Source organism: Natrix helvetica (assembly GCF_964273705.1).
Source record: "Natrix helvetica genome assembly, chromosome: 4".
NCBI lineage: Eukaryota > Metazoa > Chordata > Lepidosauria > Squamata > Natricidae > Natrix > Natrix helvetica.
This window is the reverse complement of record NC_138550.1, coordinates 71,417,433-71,441,331: the sequence shown is the minus strand read 5'-3', so window position 1 is coordinate 71,441,331 and position 23,899 is coordinate 71,417,433. Positions and strand designations below refer to the sequence as shown.

The following is a 23,899-nucleotide window of genomic DNA, read 5'->3' as shown; positions in this document are numbered from 1 at the left end:
CGGACATTCATTCGTTGTCCTGTAGCCAAAAATCCCATAAAAAGATCCCTCATGCAAGCAGAGATCGATCATCTTCTTTTGATAAGGGCCATAGAGCCCGTTCCCCCAGAGCAGGAAGGGAAGGGATTTTACTCCATTCTATTCCTGGTCCCCAAGTGCTCGGGGGGGTGGAGAGCCATATTAGACCTGAAGCGCCTGAACCGGCATCTGGCCTACAAGCGCTTCAAGATGCAGTCCCTCCAGTCCATTCTCAGCTGCATTCGGCGAGACGACCTGCTCACCTCCATCGACCTCAAGGAGGCGTATCTACATGTGCCCATTCATCCGGCTCACAGGAAGTTCCTTCGGCTGTTCTACAACGGCAAACATTACCAATACAAGGCACTGCCGTTCGGACTCTCTTCAGCTCCACGAACGTTTACGAAGCTTCTTGCAGCTGTGGCGGCCCACCTGCGCAAGCTTCCCATCCGTCTGGAGTGCTACCTTGACGACATCATCATTCACTCGAGGAGCCAATCACAGGCAGCAAAGGACGTAAGTGCCACCATCCGCACCTTACAGGACCACGGGTTCTCTGTGAACTTAGAGAAGAGCCACCTGGTCCCTGCCACTCGCATACAGCACCTGGGCACCATCATAGACTCGGCCTCGTGCCATGTTTTCCTGTCTCCAGACAGACTGCGCAATCTCAGGGCCAGAATCCGACAGTGTCGCAAGACTACCACCTTGCCAATCGTCCATCTATCCCAGTTACTGGGGATAATGATATCTTGCATCAATGTGGTTCCCTGGGCGCGTCTTCATGCCAGGGAATTGCAATGGTTCCTCCTGCCAATGCAGAGGGCGAAGGCAAGCAACTCGTCCAGGAAAGTTCGACTCCCATTGAAGGTGTCCCGCTCCCTGAAATGGTGGCAGTCACGAGCAGTGGAGAAGGGCTGTCTGTTCAAAGAGCCCGACAGGATTGTTGTCACTACAGATGCAAGCCTCTTCGGTTGGGGAGCGCATTGCCAAGGTCAGCTGGCGCAGGGCAAGTGGTCTCGCGCGGAAGCAGCTCGAAACATCAACTGGCTGGAGCTGAGAGCTGCCAGACTCGCTCTGAGACGGTTTTGGAAACAACTCCGGGGCCACCACGTGCTTCTGCTTACAGACAATATTGCCACAAAAGCATACGTGAACAGGCAGGGTGGCACTCACTCCAAGAGACTCATGGCGGAAGCAGAGGCCCTGGGTCGTTGGGCAGAGCTTCACTTAGCGTCGCTGAGAGCAGATCACATCTCAGGCACCAGCAACGTAAGTGCGGATTGGCTGAGTCATCAAACACTCGACAGCTCCGAGTGGAGGTTGCATCCGGATCTGTTCGACCAGATTGTACAACGGTTTGGCCCGCCACAAGTCGACCTCTTCGCCACGGCAAAGAACACTCACCTGCAGAGATTCTTCTCTCGGTACCGGTCTCATCAGGCGGAGGGGACGGACGCCCTGAGGTCCCAGTGACCTCCCGGGCTGTTATATGCATTCCCGCCTCTACCTCTGATCCCACAGGTGATCTCCAAACTCCTGAGGGAGAGAGCTCATCCTGGTAGCTCCATATTGGCCCAGGAGATCCTGGTTTGCGGATCTGACCGACCTCTCAGTGGAGAGACCATGGAGAATCCCCCCACAGAAGGTGGTACTGACACGGGGCAATCACTCATCCAGAGCCCCAGTGGCTCCAGCTAGCCGTCTGGCGCTTGAGGGGCAGCTCCTGAGGGACCTACGCCTCTCGGACAAGGTCATTCAGACCATACAAGCTTCCAGGCGACCGGCCACGACTCGAATTTACGAAGCAACTTGGTCCGCGTTCTCCACTTGGTGCGAACAGCGGAACATCGTGGGCGCTGAGGCTTCTGTGCCTCAGTTACTGGACTTTCTTCAAGCTGGGTTGGACAAAGGTTTGGCACCAGCTACTCTTCGGAGGCAGGTCGCGGCCTTGTCTACCATTCTGGCGAGGCACCATTCTCAGACCTTGAGTCATCACCCCCAGATCAAGAGCTTCCTAAAGGGGGCCTCCAATTTGCGACCCCAAGTGATGCATAGATACCCAACCTGGAACTTACCATTTGTTTTGCAGGCATTAACCTCTGCGCCCTTTGAACCGTTGAGAAAGGTCTCCCTTCGGCACCTGTCTCTAAAAACCGCCTTCCTGATAGCTATCACCTCGGCCAGACGGGTGTCGGAGATTGCTGCTTTCTCTGTCAGGGAAGAACTTTGTATCATCCACCCAGACCGTGTCATCCTACGTCTGGACCCAACCTTCTTGCCGAAGGTAAATTCTCCTTTCCACAGAGCGCAGGAGATGATACTCCCGAACTTCTGTCCCAAACCTCAGCACCCCAGGGAGCGCTGCTGGCACAAACTAGACGTGAGGCGTGCTGTTCGGATCTATTTGAAGAGGACTAAGGACCTCAGACGTTCTGAGGCCTTCTTTGTATCTTTTCAACCGGGATCATTGGGGCACAAGGTTTCCTCATCAACTATTGGACGTTGGCTCCGGGCCTGCATCAAAATGACCTACGAACACCAGGGCAAGACGGTTCCAGCCCGTGTGACGGCCCACTCCACGAGAAGCGCGGCCACGACTGCAGCATGGGCGACCCAGGCGTCCATCCTGGACATTTGCAGAGCTGCTACGTGGGCCTCTCCAACGGCCTTCATTAGAAATTATAAAGTAGATTCCTTTGCCTCTGCCGAAGCCTCCTTTGGGAGGAGAGTATTGCAACAAGTGGTTGAGGCTCCGGCCAGTGGTGACATTTCCCTCCCTGGGACAAAATAGCTTGGGTATGTCCCTTCCTTGGACTCTCCAAGCAGCGCCATGGAGAATGACCGTTGTCTTACCTGAACGGTCGTTCTCGGGCGCTGCGGGAGAGTCCAAGACCCACCCAGGGTTCATAGATAAATATGTGACTGTTTCCGTGAACTTGCAGATGCATTGAACTTCCTCGACGGTCAAAACTGACCCTGTGGAGGCAAAGGAGGCGTGACCAGGGGAAAAAATCAACTCAGTCCTTGGGCAGATAGGCTGTGTTAACCCTTCCTTGGACTCTCCCGCAGTGCCCCGAGAACGACCGTTCAGGTAAGACAACGGTCATTCCCAGCCTCTATTTTGCCATCAGAAGGCTTCAGGAAAGGCCTCTGTAACCAAGAAACAAGCTCTGATGGCGAAATGGAGATCAGGTGAACCCGCATGTGTCAATCCAGACCTCATTTCTCATCTGCAGAGGCCTTTTCTGAAGGCCTCTGATAGCAAAGCAGAGGCCAGGGGCTACACTTGCAAGTGGCGGCAAGCAGCCGCAGAAGAAGTGGGCTGGCGAGGCAGGTATCGGGGCATGGGAGGTTTGGCTGCAACTGTCCTAAGTTAAGTAGGGCAGCTCCACCACCACCCCATCCGCACCCTAGCTTGATTTTTACCCATGGGCTTCTCCCCACCTCGTGCAACCAGGTGCAATAGAGTGGGTGGGGTCTTAACTAGGGCTTATTTTGGGGCGGTAGGGCTTAGATTGGATGCATATGTAAAAAAATTAAGCTGGGTCTTATTTTTGGGATAGGTCTTATTTTCGGGGAAACACGGTAGATAAATCCCCTTTTCCTTGAGCTTGTTACTTTCTTCGTCGGTATAGATTCATAAATAGTTAAGATTCAATCAAGATAGCAATCTTCTCTGTATTTAGCGCCATCAAGTGTCTCAGAAGGCAAGAATTTTTTAAAAAAATAAACCCTAGTTTAAAGATTGGAAGACTTCCCTTTTGCTTCTTGATGCCATCTTTTCTTCTGCTTCCACATACTTTGAAGTAAGCTTTTGCTAGGTCAGCTTCTTTGAAAACACCTGAAATAAATGAAACATTGAGATGACAGCTGAGGAAAACTGCATGCAATATGTCTTTCAAGAGGACCCAAATAATTTTAGGTTTGGTCTTACTGGGTTTAAGGCATAAAATAGATAAGTAAGGTTTATTTTTACAAGCGTAGTTTCTTCCTTCTTCTAAAATATGCTTCTCCCAAAACTAGCCTTAAGGTTAGTATCCAATTTAAAAGATATCTCCTGGATAGAGTAGACAGATTCCTGTTTCTTTTGAAAAATAGGAATTTTCTCTAGAAAAGTTTTCTCATGAACAAATTTTGTACATACACCATTGTGTTGAATTAAGTTTTTTGTTTAGAATGAGACTTCCTAATGCAGAATTAAGTGATTATTATTGCATAGGGCTAGAGATCATACTGGAAAACAGTAATATTTTTAAGCTCATAGTGGGATGCAATAATTTTTATTTGTCTGATTATACTTTTTGATTTTTTAAAAAAAACTAGGAACATGAATCTGAAGGTGGAAGGACACCATTAATGAAGGCTGCAAGAGCTGGTCACCTATGCACTGTACAATTTCTTATTAGTAAAGGTTAGTAATTTGAACTGAGGGATTGCTTAATATATTTGAAGTTTTTAAAGTTTTATTTATTATATTTATGTTTATTATATATTTAAAGATGAGGTTACTGTCTAATTTTGTGCTTATTCGAGATAAGTGTAACTTGCTATTTTATTAATGTTATTTGATTATATATACCATAGTTATTTGATTATATCAAACTGTGCTTTCTTAATGTTTCTCTTAACAAATCAGTAACACATATCAGTCTTACAATCACTATATAAATATAGTATACAATTGAAAGAAATTACAAGACAAAATCGCTCAACTTCGTTCCCAGTTAGATGCTGGTGTGGTTGCTGGTCTGGTGGAAGTCCCTAAGGCAGGTTCTTTCCCTGTTATCTGGAAACGTTTTGACTCTGTTGCTCCTGAGGAAGTGGACAAGATTCAAGGGAGCATGCGCCCAAGCACCTGTGTGACAGGAATTGGAGGAGAAATTGGGGATCCAGACGGTCAAGAAAGTGAAATATTTGGGAATTTGTTTAACGGCAAAATGTTCCTCGATTTTGAGGACAATTATAATAAATTATTACAACAAATACAAAAAGATTTGGACAACTACGTGAAATTGCAAATATTAATTGGGAGAATTTCCACAATCAAAATGAATACACGACCTAAAATTCTGTATCTCTTTCAAACTGTACCAATAAAGTTAGGGAAAAAATTCTTTGAAGAATTAAATAAAATAATATTAAAATTTATTTGGTTGGGGGGGAAAGCCCGTATAAAACTTAAAACTTTTGCAAGATGGTAGAAATAAATAGTAGAAATAAGGGGTTTGGGGGGTCTTCCTGACTGGGAATTTTATTATCATGTGACAGCCATGACTTGGCTTAAAGACTGGATTAATTTAAATAATAAAATGATATTAGCAATAGAGGGTCACGACCTCCAACTTGGCTGGCACACATTTCTCTGAGAGGGGAAAAACAAAACTCACTCATATTTCCAGAAACACTTAGTAAGAGATATCCTGTTGTACATCTGGGGAAAAATTAGGAAAAATCATTAAATGAAAATTCCAATTTGATTATCAACAATGGAGGCAATGATTTATCCAAACATATTAGATCTAAACAAGATTGTGAGATACAAAGAACTATTGGATGAGCAAGGAGAATTAAAATCTAATAAGATTTCTGGCGGGAGCGGGATGACGTAGTACATCCATCCTTGCTCTGCTTGACCTCTTGGCAGCTTTCAATACCATCATTCATGGTATTCCTCTGGAGCGGCTTATGCGCATGGGAGTGGGAGGCCCTCTGCTATTCTAGTTCACTTCCTTCCTCTGAGGCTGCTCTCAGTCAGTGTTGATAGGAGGGGAGAGGTCCAGCCCTCGCCCACTGCTCTTACACAGGGCTCTCCACTCCTGTTCACTATTTATATGAAGCTATTGGGTGAGATCATCCGTCACCATGAACTGAGGTATCATCAATGTACTGATGATATTCAGCTGTATGTCTCAGTCCATGGTGAGTTAAGTGATGCTGTGTCTTCCATCTTGCAGCGCCTGGTGACTGTTAGGGGCTGGATGAGCAACGGGTTGAAAGTGAACCCTGGCAAGACTGAGTGACACTGGGCTTGGGGTTCTTGAGCCAAGGAGAATTACCACCTTTGGTCTTGGATGGGATGGCACTATCTCAAACAAACCCTGTGCGTAATATGAGGGTTCTCCTGGATTTGTGACCCCTGCTCAAAGAGCAGGTGGCTGTCATGGCCAAGCGGGTCTTTGCGCAACTGCGGGTTTTGCATCAGTTACGGCCTTTCCTGGACCGTCAATCCCTACTCACAGTCACTCATGCCCTAGTCACTTCCCGTCTTGATTATTGCAACACACTACATGGGGCTGCCTTTGAAGAGCATCCAAAAGCTCCAGTTGGTGCAAAATGCAACGGCCTGCATGGTTTTGTGCAGACCTTGATGTGTACATATATTACCTCCTGCAGGAGCTGCATTGGTTGTCGATTTGCTTCTGGGTACAATTCAAGGTGCTGGTTGTCACCTTGCTTGTCACTTATCTGAAGGATCGTCTCTTGCTGGTCACATCTACCTGACCCACTAGAGCAGGGAAGCAAGGAATGTTGTGGGTCCCATCCCCATGGGAAATACATCTGGTGGGACAGAAGAAGGGCATTCTCCATGGTGGCTTCCTCTCTATGGTGCATCATTCCCCCAGAGATTAGAATGGCCCCCAGTCTAACACTCTTCTGGAAGGAACTAAAAACCTGGTTCTGCTAGTGTGCCTGGGGAACCCAGAACGGAATGGAGCCCCTTAAATGGCTTGTGTGGCGTGTTGTCGCCAGGGTAAAGGGTGGGGGACTATTATATTATTTTTCTATTTTTTTATTAGTTTTATTTTTTGTATATGATGTTTTATATCCCTGAAAGCTGCCTTGAATCGCCATTTGCGAATAGGCAGTAATATAAATTTTCTAATAAATAAAAAATAATTTGAGGATAGCCCATCCAATTATTCATATTTTTTTCTTTGGATCTAGCCTGTTCAGTGTAAAACAACTAAAATTTGTAAAACCCTCCTTCCCTCCCTCCCTTCTTTCTGTTTTCATTTCAGAAGTAATGATTTCCTGTAAATGAAATAGTTTTAAATTTGAATGCTAAGTAAAGTTTACCTGCAGTAATTTATTAATTAGATCTTTCCTTTGTATCTTCTGTCATAGGTGCCAATGTTAATCGGGCTACAGCTAATAACGATCATACAGTGGTATCACTGGCATGCGCTGGGGGCCATCTTGCTGTTGTTGAGCTACTACTAGCTCATGGTGCCGATCCTACTCATCGTCTTAAGGTACTCCAAGTAACTCAGTTTATTATTAAATATTATTAATTGCCTAAGAATTAAATAATCCTAAAATATTCTAACTATAGCACTGATTTGATAATATAATATTGAAAATTTGATGCCACAGTTTTCAATACTACTTATTCTCAAATGTATATCTTAGGATGGCTCAACTATGCTCATTGAAGCTGCCAAGGGTGGTCACACAAATGTTGTTTCCTACTTATTGGATTACCCAAATAATGTTCTGTCAGTTCCAACTACAGACATGACACAACTCACACCACCATCTCAGGATCAGTCTCAGGTCAGTTTTTAACTTTGTCACTTGAAACAGCTTTTTGCCTTTACAGATTAAGATTAATAAAAGTATAAGTTTAGGTAAAAATCAATTAGATAAATTGAACTCAGTTAATTTCTGGATGTCTTAAAATACATCTGCAATTTCTTATAACTCTTGATTCTGGAGAGAATTTGAGACAGAGCACTGTATATTCTTCCACATGTTTTCTATATTTAACTATAGAGAGATTGGACAGCCAACATAGAAGTAAACGTAAAATAGGTATATATAGATATAAAAATGCAAATGGAATGCAAAAGAATATATAATATATGTATTACATCATAAACTCCCAATTTAGCATAGTTCAGTTTATCAGACTTTGGATTGAACAGACAAAATCTATGTGCTATTTTATGCACCCATAAGTCTGTTTTTATGAATACATAGAATCCTGTTTCAGTATAATGGACTTTCAAATAGTGAATGCTCCTTTCTCCAATTCGTACATTAAAATGAAGAATTGTTATAATGGTAAATGAAGGCACTGATAATGTAATGCAAATATCTGAAACATTCTTTCCTTTACTAGCTTGTGTTTTTTTATGATGTGAGTTCAGGTACTGCATGCTGATTATAGCAATAGCACCTAGACATATATCTCCTCATAGTGCTTTTACAGCCCACTCTAAGCAGTTTACAGAGTCAGCATATTGCCCCCAACAATCTGGGGTTATAGAATATATAGCCTAGATCAGGAATGGGCAACTACTACAGCTTTACAACCTGTGGTATGGCTGGCTCAGGAATTCTGGGAGTTGAAGTCCACGTCGTGAAGTTGCCATAGTTGCCCATCCTGGCCTAGATGATAATTGCATAATCTTCAAAAGTTAGCTCTATCATTAAGAATATCTAAAATTGGGGTTGTTATTTTGCAATAAATAATATATCATATAACAGATGTTACAGTAAAAGGTAAATTAAATCACAAAGACATATTTAGACACATCTGTGCTTTGGAAGTCAAAGATGAATAAAATATATTGACCTAATCTTCACTTTGTATTTTGGATTGTGATGGCCATTTTGATTTTACTTAAATTATCCTTTTATATAACAATGATTGTTTGTACTCTCCTTCCCTGGCCTATAGAAACATACAAACATTTTAATGCTATTTCACAATTTCCTATTTAAAATCCTATTTCTCTCATAGTATATTAGGCATTGTTTATCATATAACAAAAAAATGAATGAGAAAAAAATATAGAGGTAGCTTATACAAAGACAGAAAAACTTAATTCAAATTGAGCAACTTTTATGATAGAAGTGAAGTGATGGAATGAATTTAGTACTGCTAAAAGCTAAACAAAGGGTTACATGAATAATACAAGTAAACCTAGAACTTTAAGACAGAGTGAGACTGTTCTAAACATGTTGGAGTAATGTATAGACTGCAATTTACCATTGACATGTTGGTTTTCTCTTGAGTTGATTTTACAGATTCCACGTGTACCAATGCATGCACTTGCCATGGTTGTACCTCCCCAGGAACCCGACAGAGCTCCTCAAGAAAATCCCCCTCCACTTTTGACTCTCCAAAAAGGTTAGTAAATGATATTTCTTACAATTTATGGCATGTTAACATTCTGATTTGGGCATTTAGGGGATGACTTATATTTGAAACTATATTGTACAAATTTATCTTAACCATTAATAATAGGATGTATTGAAAACATAATGGCAGGATCTATACTTTAAATTGTACTAGCTCAGGACATTGGTAAAATGATCCATATTTCACTGCATAGATTTACATTTTAGAGGGTTTGTTTTAAAAAATTGTATTAACATCGATAATGTTCAAAATAATGCAGTATACATTAAATGAAGTGTATTAGTAAAAAAGTGAAAAAAATGTGAGATCTGGCAGGATATATATATAAAATCACTTTCTACAAGAATAAATTAAAATTAGAATGTTTAACATTAAGAAACAAAACATGTGATATGCAAACATGGTTTTAAGAGTACATGACTAATAGTGACTAGATGGGGTTGAATAATCTGGAAGTACTTTTTAAGCAGTTTAAGCTGTTAATAAAACATGGAAAAATTCTCTACATATAAAACATAGATAATGTTTTTCTTAAATGCACAGAATATTTGGACAAGATATCCACACCTGTATATTCAGTGCTTGAATTCTGCAGTCATTTTTTTCAAAGAAAAATATATTTGGATTATGTAAATCCATCATATTTCAGCTATTTATTAAATCAGTTTTATTTTATTTTTTCAATTTTAATACCATATACAAATTGGGAGGGTGGTACTATACTCAAATTATTTGAGTATATACATTATTAACAATAATCATATGGACTATATATGGGTGGGCAGCTGTAATAAATTAATAACAGTAATACTTAGCTTTAGAAAGATGAATAAATAATACTCATGATCCTAAATATTACTTTGTTACATGAATTGTATAAATCTAATGAAAATTGATGAAGAAATGTGACCTTTCCCAAAATGGAAAGGTTGCAACCAGCGTATACTATTCTGTATGTAAATTTATAATTTACACAGCATCTGATGTTCCCAATCTGCAGATTAGCTTGGGCCTCTATGGGCAATTAATATTGAGAGAGCAATGATTTAAGAAGATTAAATGAGCTTTCCTGCTTCTAGCTCAATCACTATACTGCTGATTTTTTTAAAAAAAATGTAAATTTTTTTTTAAAAAGTTAATAATTTGGACAAACGAGGACTATATGCATTCACTATTGTCTACATAGTGCTATAAAGCACTGCAATGACTTGTAAAGTGGCATGAGTACTTAACTGTTGCAATTTAAAGCAGCTATGACTTTTCTGGGCAAACCTGCATTTTGGTTTAAGGAGGCAAATGCTACTTTTATATTACCACATGCTGCAGAACTTTTTGCCCCCTTCAGACCTTAAGACCTCTAATTCAGGAAAAGAGTGACTGAGGTTTGCTCTACAGTTCCACAGTCTGATGTATTTCCCATGTTAGAGATAATGTCAATTGTAATATCTGAAGAGCAACAAGCTGGGAAAGTTTGATTAAAGAAATTCATACTCTTTTACAATTGATAGCAGTCCCTATATCTGAAGATCTTTTATTTTTTATTGAAGCAAGATTCCTCCCACTCGACCCCATGGCTGGCATTTCTGTTTGATAACAAAATTTAAGCCAAGGTTTCCATTTTCACTTGAGAGTACTTACAAAAATGTTAGCACTTCAAAAAAATATACAAAAAAAAAACCAGGAAAAAAAGATTTAAAAAAGAAAAGAATATCCACTTAAGTGTTGCTTAGATTTTCATAGGATAGAGGGTTTTATTTGATTTATTATGGATAAATGACCTATAAATATATGGTAAACAGGTATTTTCTGTGAGGGAGATATGTACTTTCAAATTTGATTTTGAAATATTTGGTTTTCAGCCAGATATATTATTGTATTTCTGTAGCTAACAAAAGTATCTCAATAGTAAGGTAAAGTCTACCCATAATGCAGTCCACCAAAAAATTGCCCAAGGAAATTATTAGAAACCTTTCAAAAATTTCTTTAGCTAGCAATAAAATGCATATTTTATGCTTTTTTAACATTTTAATTTGTCTCCTTTTAATATGTTTATTGTTCTAATATTTTTGCTGTATGCCACCCAGAATCACTTCTTAAGAGATGGGCAGCCATTTGTATTTGATAAATAAATAAATCATAGTTAAACACAGATTTTCAACATCTGCTTACACAAACAGCCACAGATGTGAGTTCCTGAAAAGAAGCAAGAATTATTTGTCTTATACAAATAATAAATCGTATTTTTCAGAGTATAAGACACACCTTTTTCCACCCAAAAAGAGGGTGAAAATCTAGGTGTGTCTTATACACTGAATTTAGCCTCCCGAAACCCCGCCCCGCGGATCCCATTTTTGCAAAAATGGAGAGACAGGGTTTGGGAGGCCTGCAAAGTGCTCCAGGGGGCTGGGGAGGGCAAACACTAGCAAAGAATGAGGCATACAGAGGGTTTGGGAGGCCTGTAGAGTGCTTCTGGGAGCTGGGGAGGGCTAAAAGAAGTGAAAACTCATTTTTCACAAAAGGGGCCAGTTTTTTGCCTCCCAAACATCCCACGTGTCACGTTTTTGCCCTCCCCAGCTCCCAGAGCGCATTGCAGGTCTTCTAAACTCTCTGCATACCCCATTTTTTGCACACACAAAAATGAGCCCATTTTTCTTTTCCAACGCGTCGTGTTTTTGCCCTCCCCAGCCCCCAGGAGCCCTTTGCAGGCCTCTCAAACTCTCTGCATGTCCCTTTTTCACAAAAAATGGGGCGTGCAGAGGATTTGGAAGACCTGCAGAGTACACCTGGGGGCTGAGGAGGGCAAAAACATTTTTTTTAAAAAATTATCTCTTCAAAATCTTGGTACGTCTTATACTCCGGTGCGTCGTATGGTCCAAAAAATATGGTAATAGTGGAAAATAAACCCACTTTTTTGCCTGTTGTCTTGATTATTTTGCCTAATACATCTGATAGCATAATTTTATATTTGGAAGACAAAAGTTCAAACAGCAGGCAAAACAATATATTTTTTGCATTTGGCAGTCTGAAAACTCAACAGCATAGGAGCTGTATGCACAATGCACTGGAACAATGCAAATTTGATTTTGAAATCTGTCTGAGAAGAACAGCATGTCTCAGAAACATACAAAGATGACACATTACTACTGGTATTTTTCCTTATGCCCCAAATGGCTTCTAATCTAATATGATTAATGATCCTCCATGCATATCCATTTCCTCTCCTCAGTTAGTTACAGTATGCAGTCAATTGTTGCACAGATGAAATCTTCCTGTATCATTTTATAAAGCTTATTTTCTAAACTTTCAGTGCTTAGAAAAGTTTAAAAAACATAAAACCCAATTGTAGATATTAGAACATTGGAAAAGACATAAAATTAAATACCCCCTTTTGAGTGTTTTGTTTTTAGCTTAAAATTGTCAAAATGATTGTTTTGAGGAGAGAACATTTCATTCCTACTTAAAATTAGTACCCTATTGAAATTGTATTAGATACTTCTATAGATCAAAACATGGTGCTTTTTAAAAAAGTAAATCTTCACTTGCAAGCATTAAGTAAGATTATTGTGTGTCTTTATTAAGATCACAGCAGGTGGCACTGCCTAATTGAGTTTGGCTAATCTTGGATCAAGCTAGACTTATATCTGCATTGCACAAAGATGTATTCATTGATGTCTGTATCTATCCAGAGAATTCTTATGTGCTAACTTGTATTACTCCAAATGGATAGAGATCAAGCGAGCATGTGTTCCAAGTTCTCAAACCTACTAAACTGAAAGTAATTCCATGCAATTAGAATGGTTCACTGAAAACTTAGTATGAACTACATTACAGTAGTGCTCATATCATCAAGAAAATAACAGAATAACGGAAGGGATCTTGGATGTCTTCTAGTCCAACCTTTTGTTCACGCAGGAAGCCCTATGTCAGTGATGGCTAACCTTTTCGGCATCAAGTACCAAAAGTGGAGTGTACGCCCCAAAGCGCTAGAACCTGAAAGGGAGCAGCTGGCCCATGTGCATGCATGTGGCGGCCAGCTGCCCTTTGGATTCTGTTGCACGCATACATGCTGGACAGCTGATCTGTGCGAAAAGCAGCTGGCCGACACACATGCACACAACAGAACTTGGAAGAGCAGCTGCGCACATGTGCGCTGGACTAGCTAGCCGGCGTGCAATGAAACTCAAAAGAGCAGCTGGCGATGGCACATGTGCCCAAAGAGAGGGCTCTGCGTGCCACAGGTTTGCCCTCACGGCCCTATACCATTTCAAACAAATATGTTTGTCCAGTCTCTTCTTAAAAAATTCGAATGCCTCTATAATATGTCACAGCTGTTGCTGAGGATCCCAAGATTGAGATCAAGGTGCAGGGCAGATGATAAGCCTTTGACTATTCTAAAGAGTTCTACTGAACAACAACCAAGAAAACAGAGGAGGTCATAGAAGAAGCTACTTTGTGGTCTTTGCTGCCGTATGAATGGGTTGACGGTAAAGGCCTATGTCTGATGAACCGTTTGCACTCTAGCTATGTCATCCTTACAACTCCCATCAGAACTCATCAGAAATCCAGGGTGAAGCATGGGCTCTCCAGGCCTGATGTGATATTGGTTGCCTAGTAGGATGTCAAAATGTGATTTTTGTATTGAATTGTGGGTTGCAGCTTTTAAATTACTGCTAAAACTCCTCATAATATAAACATATAGTTATAATACTTAATAAGATTTATATTATAAAAAATAATTTGCTCAGACTACTGATGACAAATTTGTGGCTATGCGTTTTTGCTCTCTGAACTGGAATACAGGATAACAATTTTAAACAAAAATATCTAATTATAATGCATTTTTTAAAAAGAAAACAACCAGTGTTGGAAACAGGAACTAATAAAATATGTTGATAGACTCAAAATCATTTTTTGTTAAATGATTGAAGCATGAGAGGAATTGGCTACTTGGAGCCTTACATTTAATTAATGTTTCTGATATCAATACAATACAATACAATACAATAGTAGAGTTGGAAGGGACCTTGGAGGTCTTCTAGTCCAACCCCCTCCCTAGGCAGGAAACCCTATACCGTTTCAGACAGATGGCTATCCAACATCTTCTTAAAGACTTCCAGTGTTGGGGCATTCACAACTTCTGGAGGCAAGCTGTTCCACTGATTAATTGTTCTAACTGTCAGGAAATTTCTCCTCAGTTCTAAGTTGCTTCTCTCCTTGATTAGTTTCCACCCATTGCTTCTTGTTCTACCCTCAGGTGCCTTGGAGAATAGTTTGACTCCCTCTTCTTTGTGGCAACCCCTGAGATATTGGAACACTGCTATCATGTCTCCCCTAGTCCTTCTTTCTCTTAAGCTAGACATGCCTAGTTCCTGCAACCGTTCTTCATATGTTTTAGTCTCCAGTCCCCTAATCATCTTTGTTGCTCTTCTCTGCACTCTTTCTAGAGTCTCCACATCTTTTTTACATCGTGGCGACCAGAACTGAATGCAGTATTCCAAGTGTGGCCTTACCAAGGCCTTATAAAGTGGTATTAACACTTCACGTCATCAAATTCTATCCCTCTGTTGATGTAGCCTAGAACTGTGTTGGCTTTTTTGGCAGCTGCTGCACACTGCTGGCTCATATTTAAATGGTTGTCCACTAGAACTCCAAGATCCCTCTCACAGTTACTACTATTGAGCACGGTACCACCGATACTGTACCTGTGCATTCCGTTTTTGTTGCCTAAATGTAGAACCTTACTCTTTTCACCATTGAATTTCATTTTATTAAATAGTGCCCAATGTTCAAGTTTGTCAAGATCCTTCTGTATCTTAAGCCTGTCTTCTGGAGTGTTGGCTATTCCTGCCAGCTTGGTGTAATCTGTAAATTTGATGAATTCCCCATTTATTCCCTCATCCAAATCACTGATGAAGATGTTGAAGAGTACTGGGCCTAAAACAGAGCCTTGGGGTACTCCACTGCATACTTCCCTCCATGTAGATACAGTTCCATTGAGGACTACACGTTGAGTGCGGTTGGTCAGCCAGTTACGAATCCATCTGGTGGTGATGCTGTCTAACCCACATTCTTCTACTTTATTTAGTAGTAGGTTATGGTCTACCTTATCAAAAGCCTTACTGAAGTCCAAGTAAACTATATCAACGGCATTCCTCTGGTCCACTAATTTTGTCACATTATCAAAGAATGCAATAAGATTAGTCTGGCATGATCTGTTTTTGACAAATCCATGTTGACTTTTGGCTATTACTTTGTTTGCTTCTAGGTGTTCGCAAATTCGTTGCTTGATTATTTTTTCCAGAATCTTTCCTGGTATTGAGGTCAGGCTGATAGGTCTGTAGTTTCCTGGATCTATTTTTTCCTTTTTTTGAAGATGGGTACCACATCAGCTCTTTTCCAGTCCTCTGGTAGTTCCCCGGTGTTCCAGGATCTCTGAAAGATATAATTCAGTGGTTCTGAGATCTCGTCTGCTAGTTCCTTCAGAACCCTGGGGTGTAATCCATCCGGTCCTGGTGATTTGAACTCATCTAGGGTAGGCAGGTGCTCACTTACCATTTTCTTCCCTATTTCAATTTGTGTAAAGACAGATGCAAAACATGAGTTAAATAATTCTGCTTTCTCCCTGTTGCTTGACACCTTCTTGCCACTTTCTCCTAGCAATGGACCAATTGTTTCCTTAACTTTTTTCTTGTTTTTAACATGTTGGAAGAAGCTTTTTTTGTTAATTTTTACTTTTGTGGCAAGCCTTTCTTCATTGTGAGCCTTAGCTTTCCTTACTTCATCTTTACAGGCTTGGGCTATTTGCTGATATTCTGCCTTAGTTATGTCCCCCTCCTTCCACTTTTTATACTTACCTTTTTTGTCTTTCAGTTTGTCAAATAGTTCTTTATGCTGGTTTCTTTTGGGAGCTGTTATTTTTCTTCTTCATTGGTATTGTGCTAGACTGGGCTTTTGTAATCTCATTTTTCAAAATTTCCCAAGCTTCTTGAGTTGTTTTCCCCTTGAGGATTCTCATCCATGGAATTTCTCCCAAGCTCTCTCTAAGTTTATTGAAATTAGCTTTCTTAAAGTCCAAGACTCTAGTTTGGCTTTGTTCTACTACTTGTGTTTGGATAATGTTGAATTCCAATATTGCATGTCACTTGCCCCCAGGGTTCCTATGGCTTCAACTCCTTCTATCATTTTCTCTCTGTTAGTGAGGATTAAGTCAAATAAGGCTGATCCCCTTGTTCCCTTCTCTACTTTTTGGAAAACAAAGTTGTCTGCTAGATTTCTTAAGAACCTGTTGGATCTTCCACTTGGTGCAGAGTTTGTTTCCCAGTTGATGTCAGGGTAGTTAAAATCTCCCATTACTATTGTGGTGTGCTTCCTACATACCTTAGTTAGCTGACTAGCAAAAAGTTCATCTACTTCCTCTGCTTGGTTGGGTGGCCTGTAGTATAGACCTATGGCAATGTCATTTCCCCCACAACCTTTAATATTGACCCAAATGCATTCAAGATGGTTCTCATCATTGTTGTGTTCTATTTTTGTAGAGATGTAGTTATTTCTTATATATAGTGGAACTCCACCTCCTCTTTTATTTGGTCTATTTCTTTTAAATAATTTAAATCCTTCTAGCTGTATGTTCCATTTGTCGGTTTCATCCCACTAAGTTTCTGTAATGGCAATAATATCGTATCTGCCCTCTTTTACTTGAATTTCTAATTCGCCCTGTTTATTCCGCATACTCTGTCCATTGGTGTATAGACATTTGAGTCCATTTTGATTGACCTTGTGTTTACTGTCTACATAACCTGTGTTATGCCTGACTGCCCCTATTTTCTTGCCACTTGTGTGATTCATGCACATGGTATGGCAATCACTATTAAATGCTTGGTTTTGCTTGACAGCAGGAGTGATAATCTTACCCACACACACATCTATGTTACATGCACTTGTAACCCTATGAATTTTAGTTTGCTGGGGACAGAAATGTTCTGTATCTATTAATTCTCTGTCCCCGCTCTTCAGTTTAAATGTTTATCAAGAAAAGCTGTGAATTTAATGCCAAGTAACTCAGTCCCTTTCTTGGATGGGTGCAACCCATCTCTTTTGTACAGTTTTTCATTGGACCAGCTACAGGCATCATGACTAATAAAACCAAAGCCTTCCCTTTTACATCACTCCTTTAGCCAAACATTAAACTCTGCTACACGCTGGCCCTTCCCTTTTTGTTCCTTATATACAGGTAAAACCTCTGAAAAGATAAGCCTACAGCCTATACTATTAAGTTCATACCCCAAGTTCTGGAAATCATTCTGCACAGAAAGTACATCTTTTTGGGACAGATCATTTGTGCCAAGATGTATAATAGCATCAACGTCACAGTCCTTACTTGCATTCTTGACTATCTTAAGAATACGCCTCTTGTCTCTGCTGGCAGTAGAACCTGGCAGACACCTGACCTCTTTTAAAACCTCCATATCCTCTCCTAAATTTACATCCCTTACGATTGAATCACCAACCAGAAGGTGGCTTCTCTTTTTGCTTACCTTGCTCTTCTTCTGTGACTGATGTGTGATACCTGGTTCCCCATTTCGCATTTCCGAAGTTCTTCGTTTTGGACCACGATCCCCTGCTTATTTGAGTCATCATTATCACAACTACCTTGACCTATCTCTTTAGTGTCCCCATTAAGGTCAGCAAGGGCACTATATGTGTTTTGCTGGGTCACAGCAAAAGCTTTGTGTTTATGGTTCACAGCTCTCAATATCAACTATGATATAATAAATGCTAATCTATTATGTAATAGAAATGCTTAATATATCTCTAAAGAAAAAAGAAACCCACAGATAATGGAACATTGTGTACGTTCCACAGTTCTTAGAAGAATTAACTAATGTTTATGAAGTGAGAGAACCACAAGTTACAAAGTGATTAATAGAAGAAGAAAAATTATCCTGGTTTTATCTTTTTAAATGTTATTAGAAATTTGAAAAAAATAAAATGTTAATCATTAATAATATTGTAATTAGATAGAAGAGGAAATGAGGATGATGAGAGGAAGATATATATATATAAAACATGGACATATCCCTTACCATAAGTTTTCAGTGAAACAATATAATACATTTTTTAAAAAGTCGATCATCATTGGGCTATTCCAGATAACTGTTTAGTAATTCAAGAATGTCTGCAACAAATAGCTGGCAAGATTGCTATTTACCTTTTATTTTATATGATTTCATTTTAGATTTCTGCCAGATGTTGATTGTACTTTTGGTACAATACTGTATTTGAATTTTGTACCAGTTTTGCGAACCTTCTTTCTGTTCATTAATCTCTCATGTACTTCTTATCTGTATTGGAGAATTAGATGCTTATTCAATAATTCACTGTATTGATTACTTTTCTGGATTATTCAAAGAATAAAGTTTGAGGTACTTCTTTAGAAGTATTTATATATAATTTCAGATGTGAAATTAACTTTAGCAAAAGCACCTTTTTGTTTTGATTAGTTCAGTATGCTGTATTGTGAAACTTTGCTGGAGATTTTTTTTTAAATAGCTCCCTGATCAATGAGAAGATATAATTACTAAATTATTACTAAAGTTCCACTATTTCTGTATTGGGTTTCTCAGTATTTTATAAGGAAACATCAGGAAACATCTACCAGAGGTTCTCTGAAAGGGAGAGGAATGAAGCTGCACACAGTCTGATTTCATTAGTAGGAAATTAGTGTTTGCAAGAAAGGTTGGAGGGATAGAAGAAGTCTCATTGCCTTGCTCTCCTCAGTAACACTTTTTCAACATTCTGAAAGAAGCTGCATGGGGAGGAAAATTTAATGCGTGTGAACTGGAAACCACTGGTAATTTAGGAACAAAAATATTTACTCATTTTCAAGTTTCATAAACAAAGGATTAAACTTGAATTGTTTCTCTAGGTAGCATTATTATATTTTATTGTTGTAAATTAGCTTTTTTAAAGGTGAGATATGAGTAACAATAATTTCTCATTGAAAAGATTTTTCCTTTTTTAGCAGGTGGACTCAAAGAAAAGTACTAATTTTAGAGATCTTGATTCCTCCTGAGTAGTTAATTTTGCTTCAATAGATTTTTCTAAAGACTACCAGTATATTGATTGTGAAATAAATGTGTATTTTGTGTTCATAATTTTGTCTTGAAATATCCATTTAAATTAAAGAGTTTGGGCAGCCCTTGTTAAATTGTGGTTTTGGTTGATCTTTAAGCAAACAGAAATGGCACAATATTTACATGATAGAAAATGAAATACATTATTTTGCAAATTTGAATATATGCTTACGGTTTGTGTGCAGTTGTTTGCAGATTCAGAGTAAAGGAGCAGTAAATATGAATTTTGCAGAAGTTTTGGCAACCCTTTAATTGATTTAGTGCTACTTCTTTTAAACTGCCGTAATGTTATTATTAATAAGATACCACAAGATGATTTATCATTAGAGAAAACACAAGGGAGGAAATTCTCTGACCGTTGAACTATTCAGCTATCCACAATACATTTGGAGGGGAGAAAAGGATGAAGCATTTTGGGTATACTTTGCTAACTTAAAAAAGGGGGAGGTCTCTATTTTGCTTTGAGGATGTGTAACAACCAGTGGCAGGGGAAATATTGCTAAGGGTGGCTTGAAGGTAATGTCCCACACAGTCAGTGGGAAAAAATCTTAAACTGAAAATCAGCTACATATTTCTTCAAGATTATTATCTGAAACCAGTTTTGAGGCATTTACAAAAAAGATAAAAGTTTTGGAATAATCTTCACAGTCCTGGAATATTATTGAAAATCTGGGGAATCTCAGATGCAGTATGTGGAAGGAGACTTAAGAATGCTCAGATTTCTGAGTTAGAAGTTTTCTGCAACTGAAGAGTGAGAGAAATTCAAAAACCAAGAATAAAAAATGGTTTTTGGTTGACTACAGTATATGTTTAGAAGTGTTACTACTGCAAGGTAAAAAAAGGTAAAGGGGTCCCTATTGATTATACTCCACTAGTCGTTGCTGACTATAGGGGGCAGTGTTTATCTCCATTTCAAGGCCATTGAGCCAGCGCTGTCTGAAGACAATTCTGTGTAAATGTGGCCAGCATGATGTCACGGAGAGCTGTTACCTTCCCACAGAAGGTAGTCCCTATTTATCTATTCGTATTTGCATGCTGTTAAACCGCTAGATTGGTAAGAGCTGTGGCGAGGATGGGAGCTCACTCCATCCCATGATACTCCTGGCCTCGAACCTAAGGCTGCTAGCTTTCCAGCTGACAAGCCCTTAGTGGTTAAGATCTGTATCTTAACCACTAAGTCACCACACTGCCGTACTAGTGCAAGTGGGGTTTGTTAAAAAGAACTGAGTGGTAGGGTATCCAAATTATTTTGATTGCTGTAATCACTATTTCCTTCTTTTGAATCTGTAAAAAATGCACATAAAGATATGTAGTATAGCTTTAATTAGAAACTTCAGCTGTAGTTTATGTTGTAGGCAGAGGTCTATATTTCAGTTTATCTCTTTACATTGTCAAGATCTTAGTGGAAGAAAGAATTAAGAGTTAAAAGTGAGAACTGACATACATAAAAAATATCCTGATTCAGTGAGGTTCTATAGTTTGAGAACAAAATTGTTCAGTTTAATTGTACAGCAAATCAAATAATAGACACTCTAAATCAAGAATGTTACAGGAAAAAATAGATTTATAGAAAAGACAACTAAATACTTTCCCCACAAAATAGCACATATAGGAAGAGCCGCAGAAGTTCCTAATAGTCTTAATTAGATATAAGGGTTTTAAGATTGCTTAGTTTATGATATTTATACTTAAAAAAAAGAAGAACGCCTGTAAGGACATGGCTAATGGCAAAGTTTCTATTGACTTTGTATAATTAGTATCATTTTTTAAAATATGAATTGTTCGTTATTATTTTTTAGAAACATGGAACTCAGTATCTGCACATTGATACATTTTAATATAATCTTGGAGCAGTAAAATCACACACATACATATATGTGTGTATGTCTTGTATATCTTGTATATAATAATAAAATTTCTTGAATATGTATAAAGGTTCTCCTAAAGTTCTTTGTTTATCCTACAAAATATTTGATTTGTTATGAATATTTTATTAACACCAAATGTATTGGCTTGTGAAAAATATTTAGAATTTGGACTTTTGAACAATAAAGCTCCTATACTAGAATTGCTTGTATTTGCATGGAGGTTGAATTGGCGGTAATTTCTTGTTAGATTAGTTTGTCTTGCATTTATAAACTGCACAATTTTTCAAAAATACTATATTGTTTTTGCATTTATTTAGCACTTCTCAAAAAAAAAGATGTGTGAGAGTGAATATCTGAGTGTTGCAACTGTTTTGCAAGTTCTGTTTGAGTTTCCAAGTATAGTAAATGATTTTCTGGTAGCCTACATTTCAGACAGAATCTTCCTTTTGAGTGTTAAAATTAATACAGGGGTCCATATTTAAGCTCCCATCCAATGTTTTAATGTTTTTCTGTTTTTGAATAATGGCTTTGGTCTATTTTATCTTTAAATGATTACGTTTGGGTGGGGAAAGGTTGTGGGAGATATGGGTGAACTGCAGCATGGCACTTTTTCAAACATTTTTCGTGTGCTTAGGTACATCCAAGCAGAAGTCAACTTCCCTTCAGGTAGCAGATCAGGAACTACTATCACCTTTTCATCCATACCAGCCTTTGGAATGTATAGTAGAAGAAACTGAAGGCAAGCTCAATGAACTTGGACAGAGAATTAGTGCAATTGAAAAAGCACAACTTAAATCATTGGAGTTGATTCAAGGTGAACCTTTGAATAAAGATAAAATTGAAGAGCTCAAAAAGAACAGAGAAGAACAAGTACAAAAGAAAAAGAAAATACTGAAGGAGCTGCAAAAGGTGGAAAGGCAGTTGCAGATGAAAACACAACAGCAATTTACCAAAGAATATTTGGAGACCAAAGGTCAGACAGAGGCTCCCCTTACTCAGCAGCAGCAGTGTCCACATACAGGTGTCCTACCAGAACTGGAAGGAAATGAGGGCCTTCCTGGGGATAACCTTTCAGGGTTGTCACAGGTTGACAGTGTCCTGCATAAAGATGAGCAACAACACTCTCCTTCATCTCCTGAGCAAACTGAGTTTGCCCCTCTTCAGCCTCTCGCAGCACCACAGTGTAACTTTTCAAGTAACATAGGTTGTAATGGGACAGATTCTTTTGAACTTCAGAAAGTATTAGGTAATCAGCAAACTATAGAACAGCAGCAACCAATTTCTGGACATGTTCAGGGACTGTTAGTTCAAGAACCAGATGGATTAATGGTTGCCTCGCCAGCACAGACGCTTACCGACACTCTTGATGACCTGATAGCAGGTGGGTTGAGAAATGTACCTTTTCTTGAATAAATATGTGTGTTATTAGTTTCTTTTGTTCCCATTATCTTTCGCAAAGTTTTCTAGCCCCCCCCCCCTTTTTTTTTTACAGTTTTCATTAGTTTCAATGTTAGCATTCAGTTACATCCAACTTTTTGGATTGCATAATCCAAAGCAAAATGTTTTGCTTTATTGGATTTTTACTGTATATCAATACATTTGGGTTTCATTTCTGGTGTAATAACTATTACGGAAATCTTTTCAAGAAAATATGTCAGTTTATAGAATTGTGCAAATAGTTGATTAGGCAACATTTGTGAGACGATAGAATTTGGTGAATCTGATTCTTTGTAGGGGTTCTCTTCATAATCGCTAGATAGTGACATTGTTGACAAGTTGACATTGCTTGATTCAAAGGAATAGTTGAATAGTTGAATTGCATATCAATAGAACTCAATCTCTAATTACTTTTTATTTTATGTAGCTATAGAATGTTATAAGCCCATAGTCATCCATAAGATGGAATAGTTTTGAAAAGTATTACTCCACTAATTAAAGATAAAGACCAAAGATACTATTTGCATGTTGTCTCAATCATAGCTATCCCATCCGGATAGCACTTCAAATTAGGGTATTTGGACTCAAATGATAGATTAGCCGCTAGACAAGCATACTTCTCCGTCCTCCCTCACTCTCTCACACTCACAGGAACCTTGTTGAATAGAATCAAAATGCCCATTAATTAGCATATTTTCTCATAGTAGCCAACTAACATGAATGTGAAACTCCAAAGCAAGAGTAAACCCAATTCAGAAGTGGATATTGCAAGACTTATTGCTTCTGTTACTGATAGTATATACCAGTGATACCGATACTATGGCATGTGTGCCATAGGTGGCACGCGTGCCATTTGTCAGGGCACGCGAGGCGCTGCCCTGTCAGCTGGCCAGCTGAGTTCACCATTTTTAAAAGCCATTTTTTCGCCCTCCCCAGGCTCCTATAAATCCTCTGGAGCCTGGGGAGGGTGAAAAAAGCATGTAAAAATGGGGGGGTCGTGCCTGTTGTGTGCGCATGCGCACTGGGGGTCGCGCATTGCATTATGGGTGCAGCACACCCGCACATGACCCCCCTGCCCTCCCCCCACTTGTGGCACGTGAGCCAAAAAAGGTTTGCCATCGCTGGTACAGCTATTTTATCTGGCTAGCAATTGATAATTTTATTCTCCATTAAATTGCTTAATCCTCTGAAAGGATACATGTAACTTGGTGACATTACTACATATTATGGTATCAAATTAGCGCATTGTGTGCTATGTAAAGAAAAAAATCATTTTATTTGTACTAAATCTA

General features: G+C 39.1%; 1 protein-coding gene across 8 annotated transcripts in view; it reads left to right on the top strand.

Moving 5' to 3' along the window:
• The window catches only part of LOC309390952 (ankyrin repeat and KH domain-containing protein 1-like), a 194,703-nt gene that overhangs the window by 62,437 nt on the left and 108,367 nt on the right, over nucleotides 1-23,899 (top strand). For 4 of the 8 annotated variants that reach the window (XM_081950895.1, XM_081950893.1, XM_081950891.1 and 1 more), the window contains exons 11-15: nucleotides 4,345-4,432; nucleotides 7,147-7,274; nucleotides 7,432-7,575; nucleotides 9,043-9,157; nucleotides 21,805-22,551. In XM_081950895.1, coding sequence (XP_081807021.1) covers nucleotides 4,345-4,432; nucleotides 7,147-7,274; nucleotides 7,432-7,575; nucleotides 9,043-9,157; nucleotides 21,805-22,551 — 1,222 coding nt within the window. The remainder of the gene's footprint in view (nucleotides 1-4,344; nucleotides 4,433-7,146; nucleotides 7,275-7,431; nucleotides 7,576-9,042; nucleotides 9,158-21,804; nucleotides 22,552-23,899) is intronic. The other 4 variants (XM_081950898.1, XM_081950892.1, XM_081950897.1 and 1 more) reach the window with 3 other exon arrangements.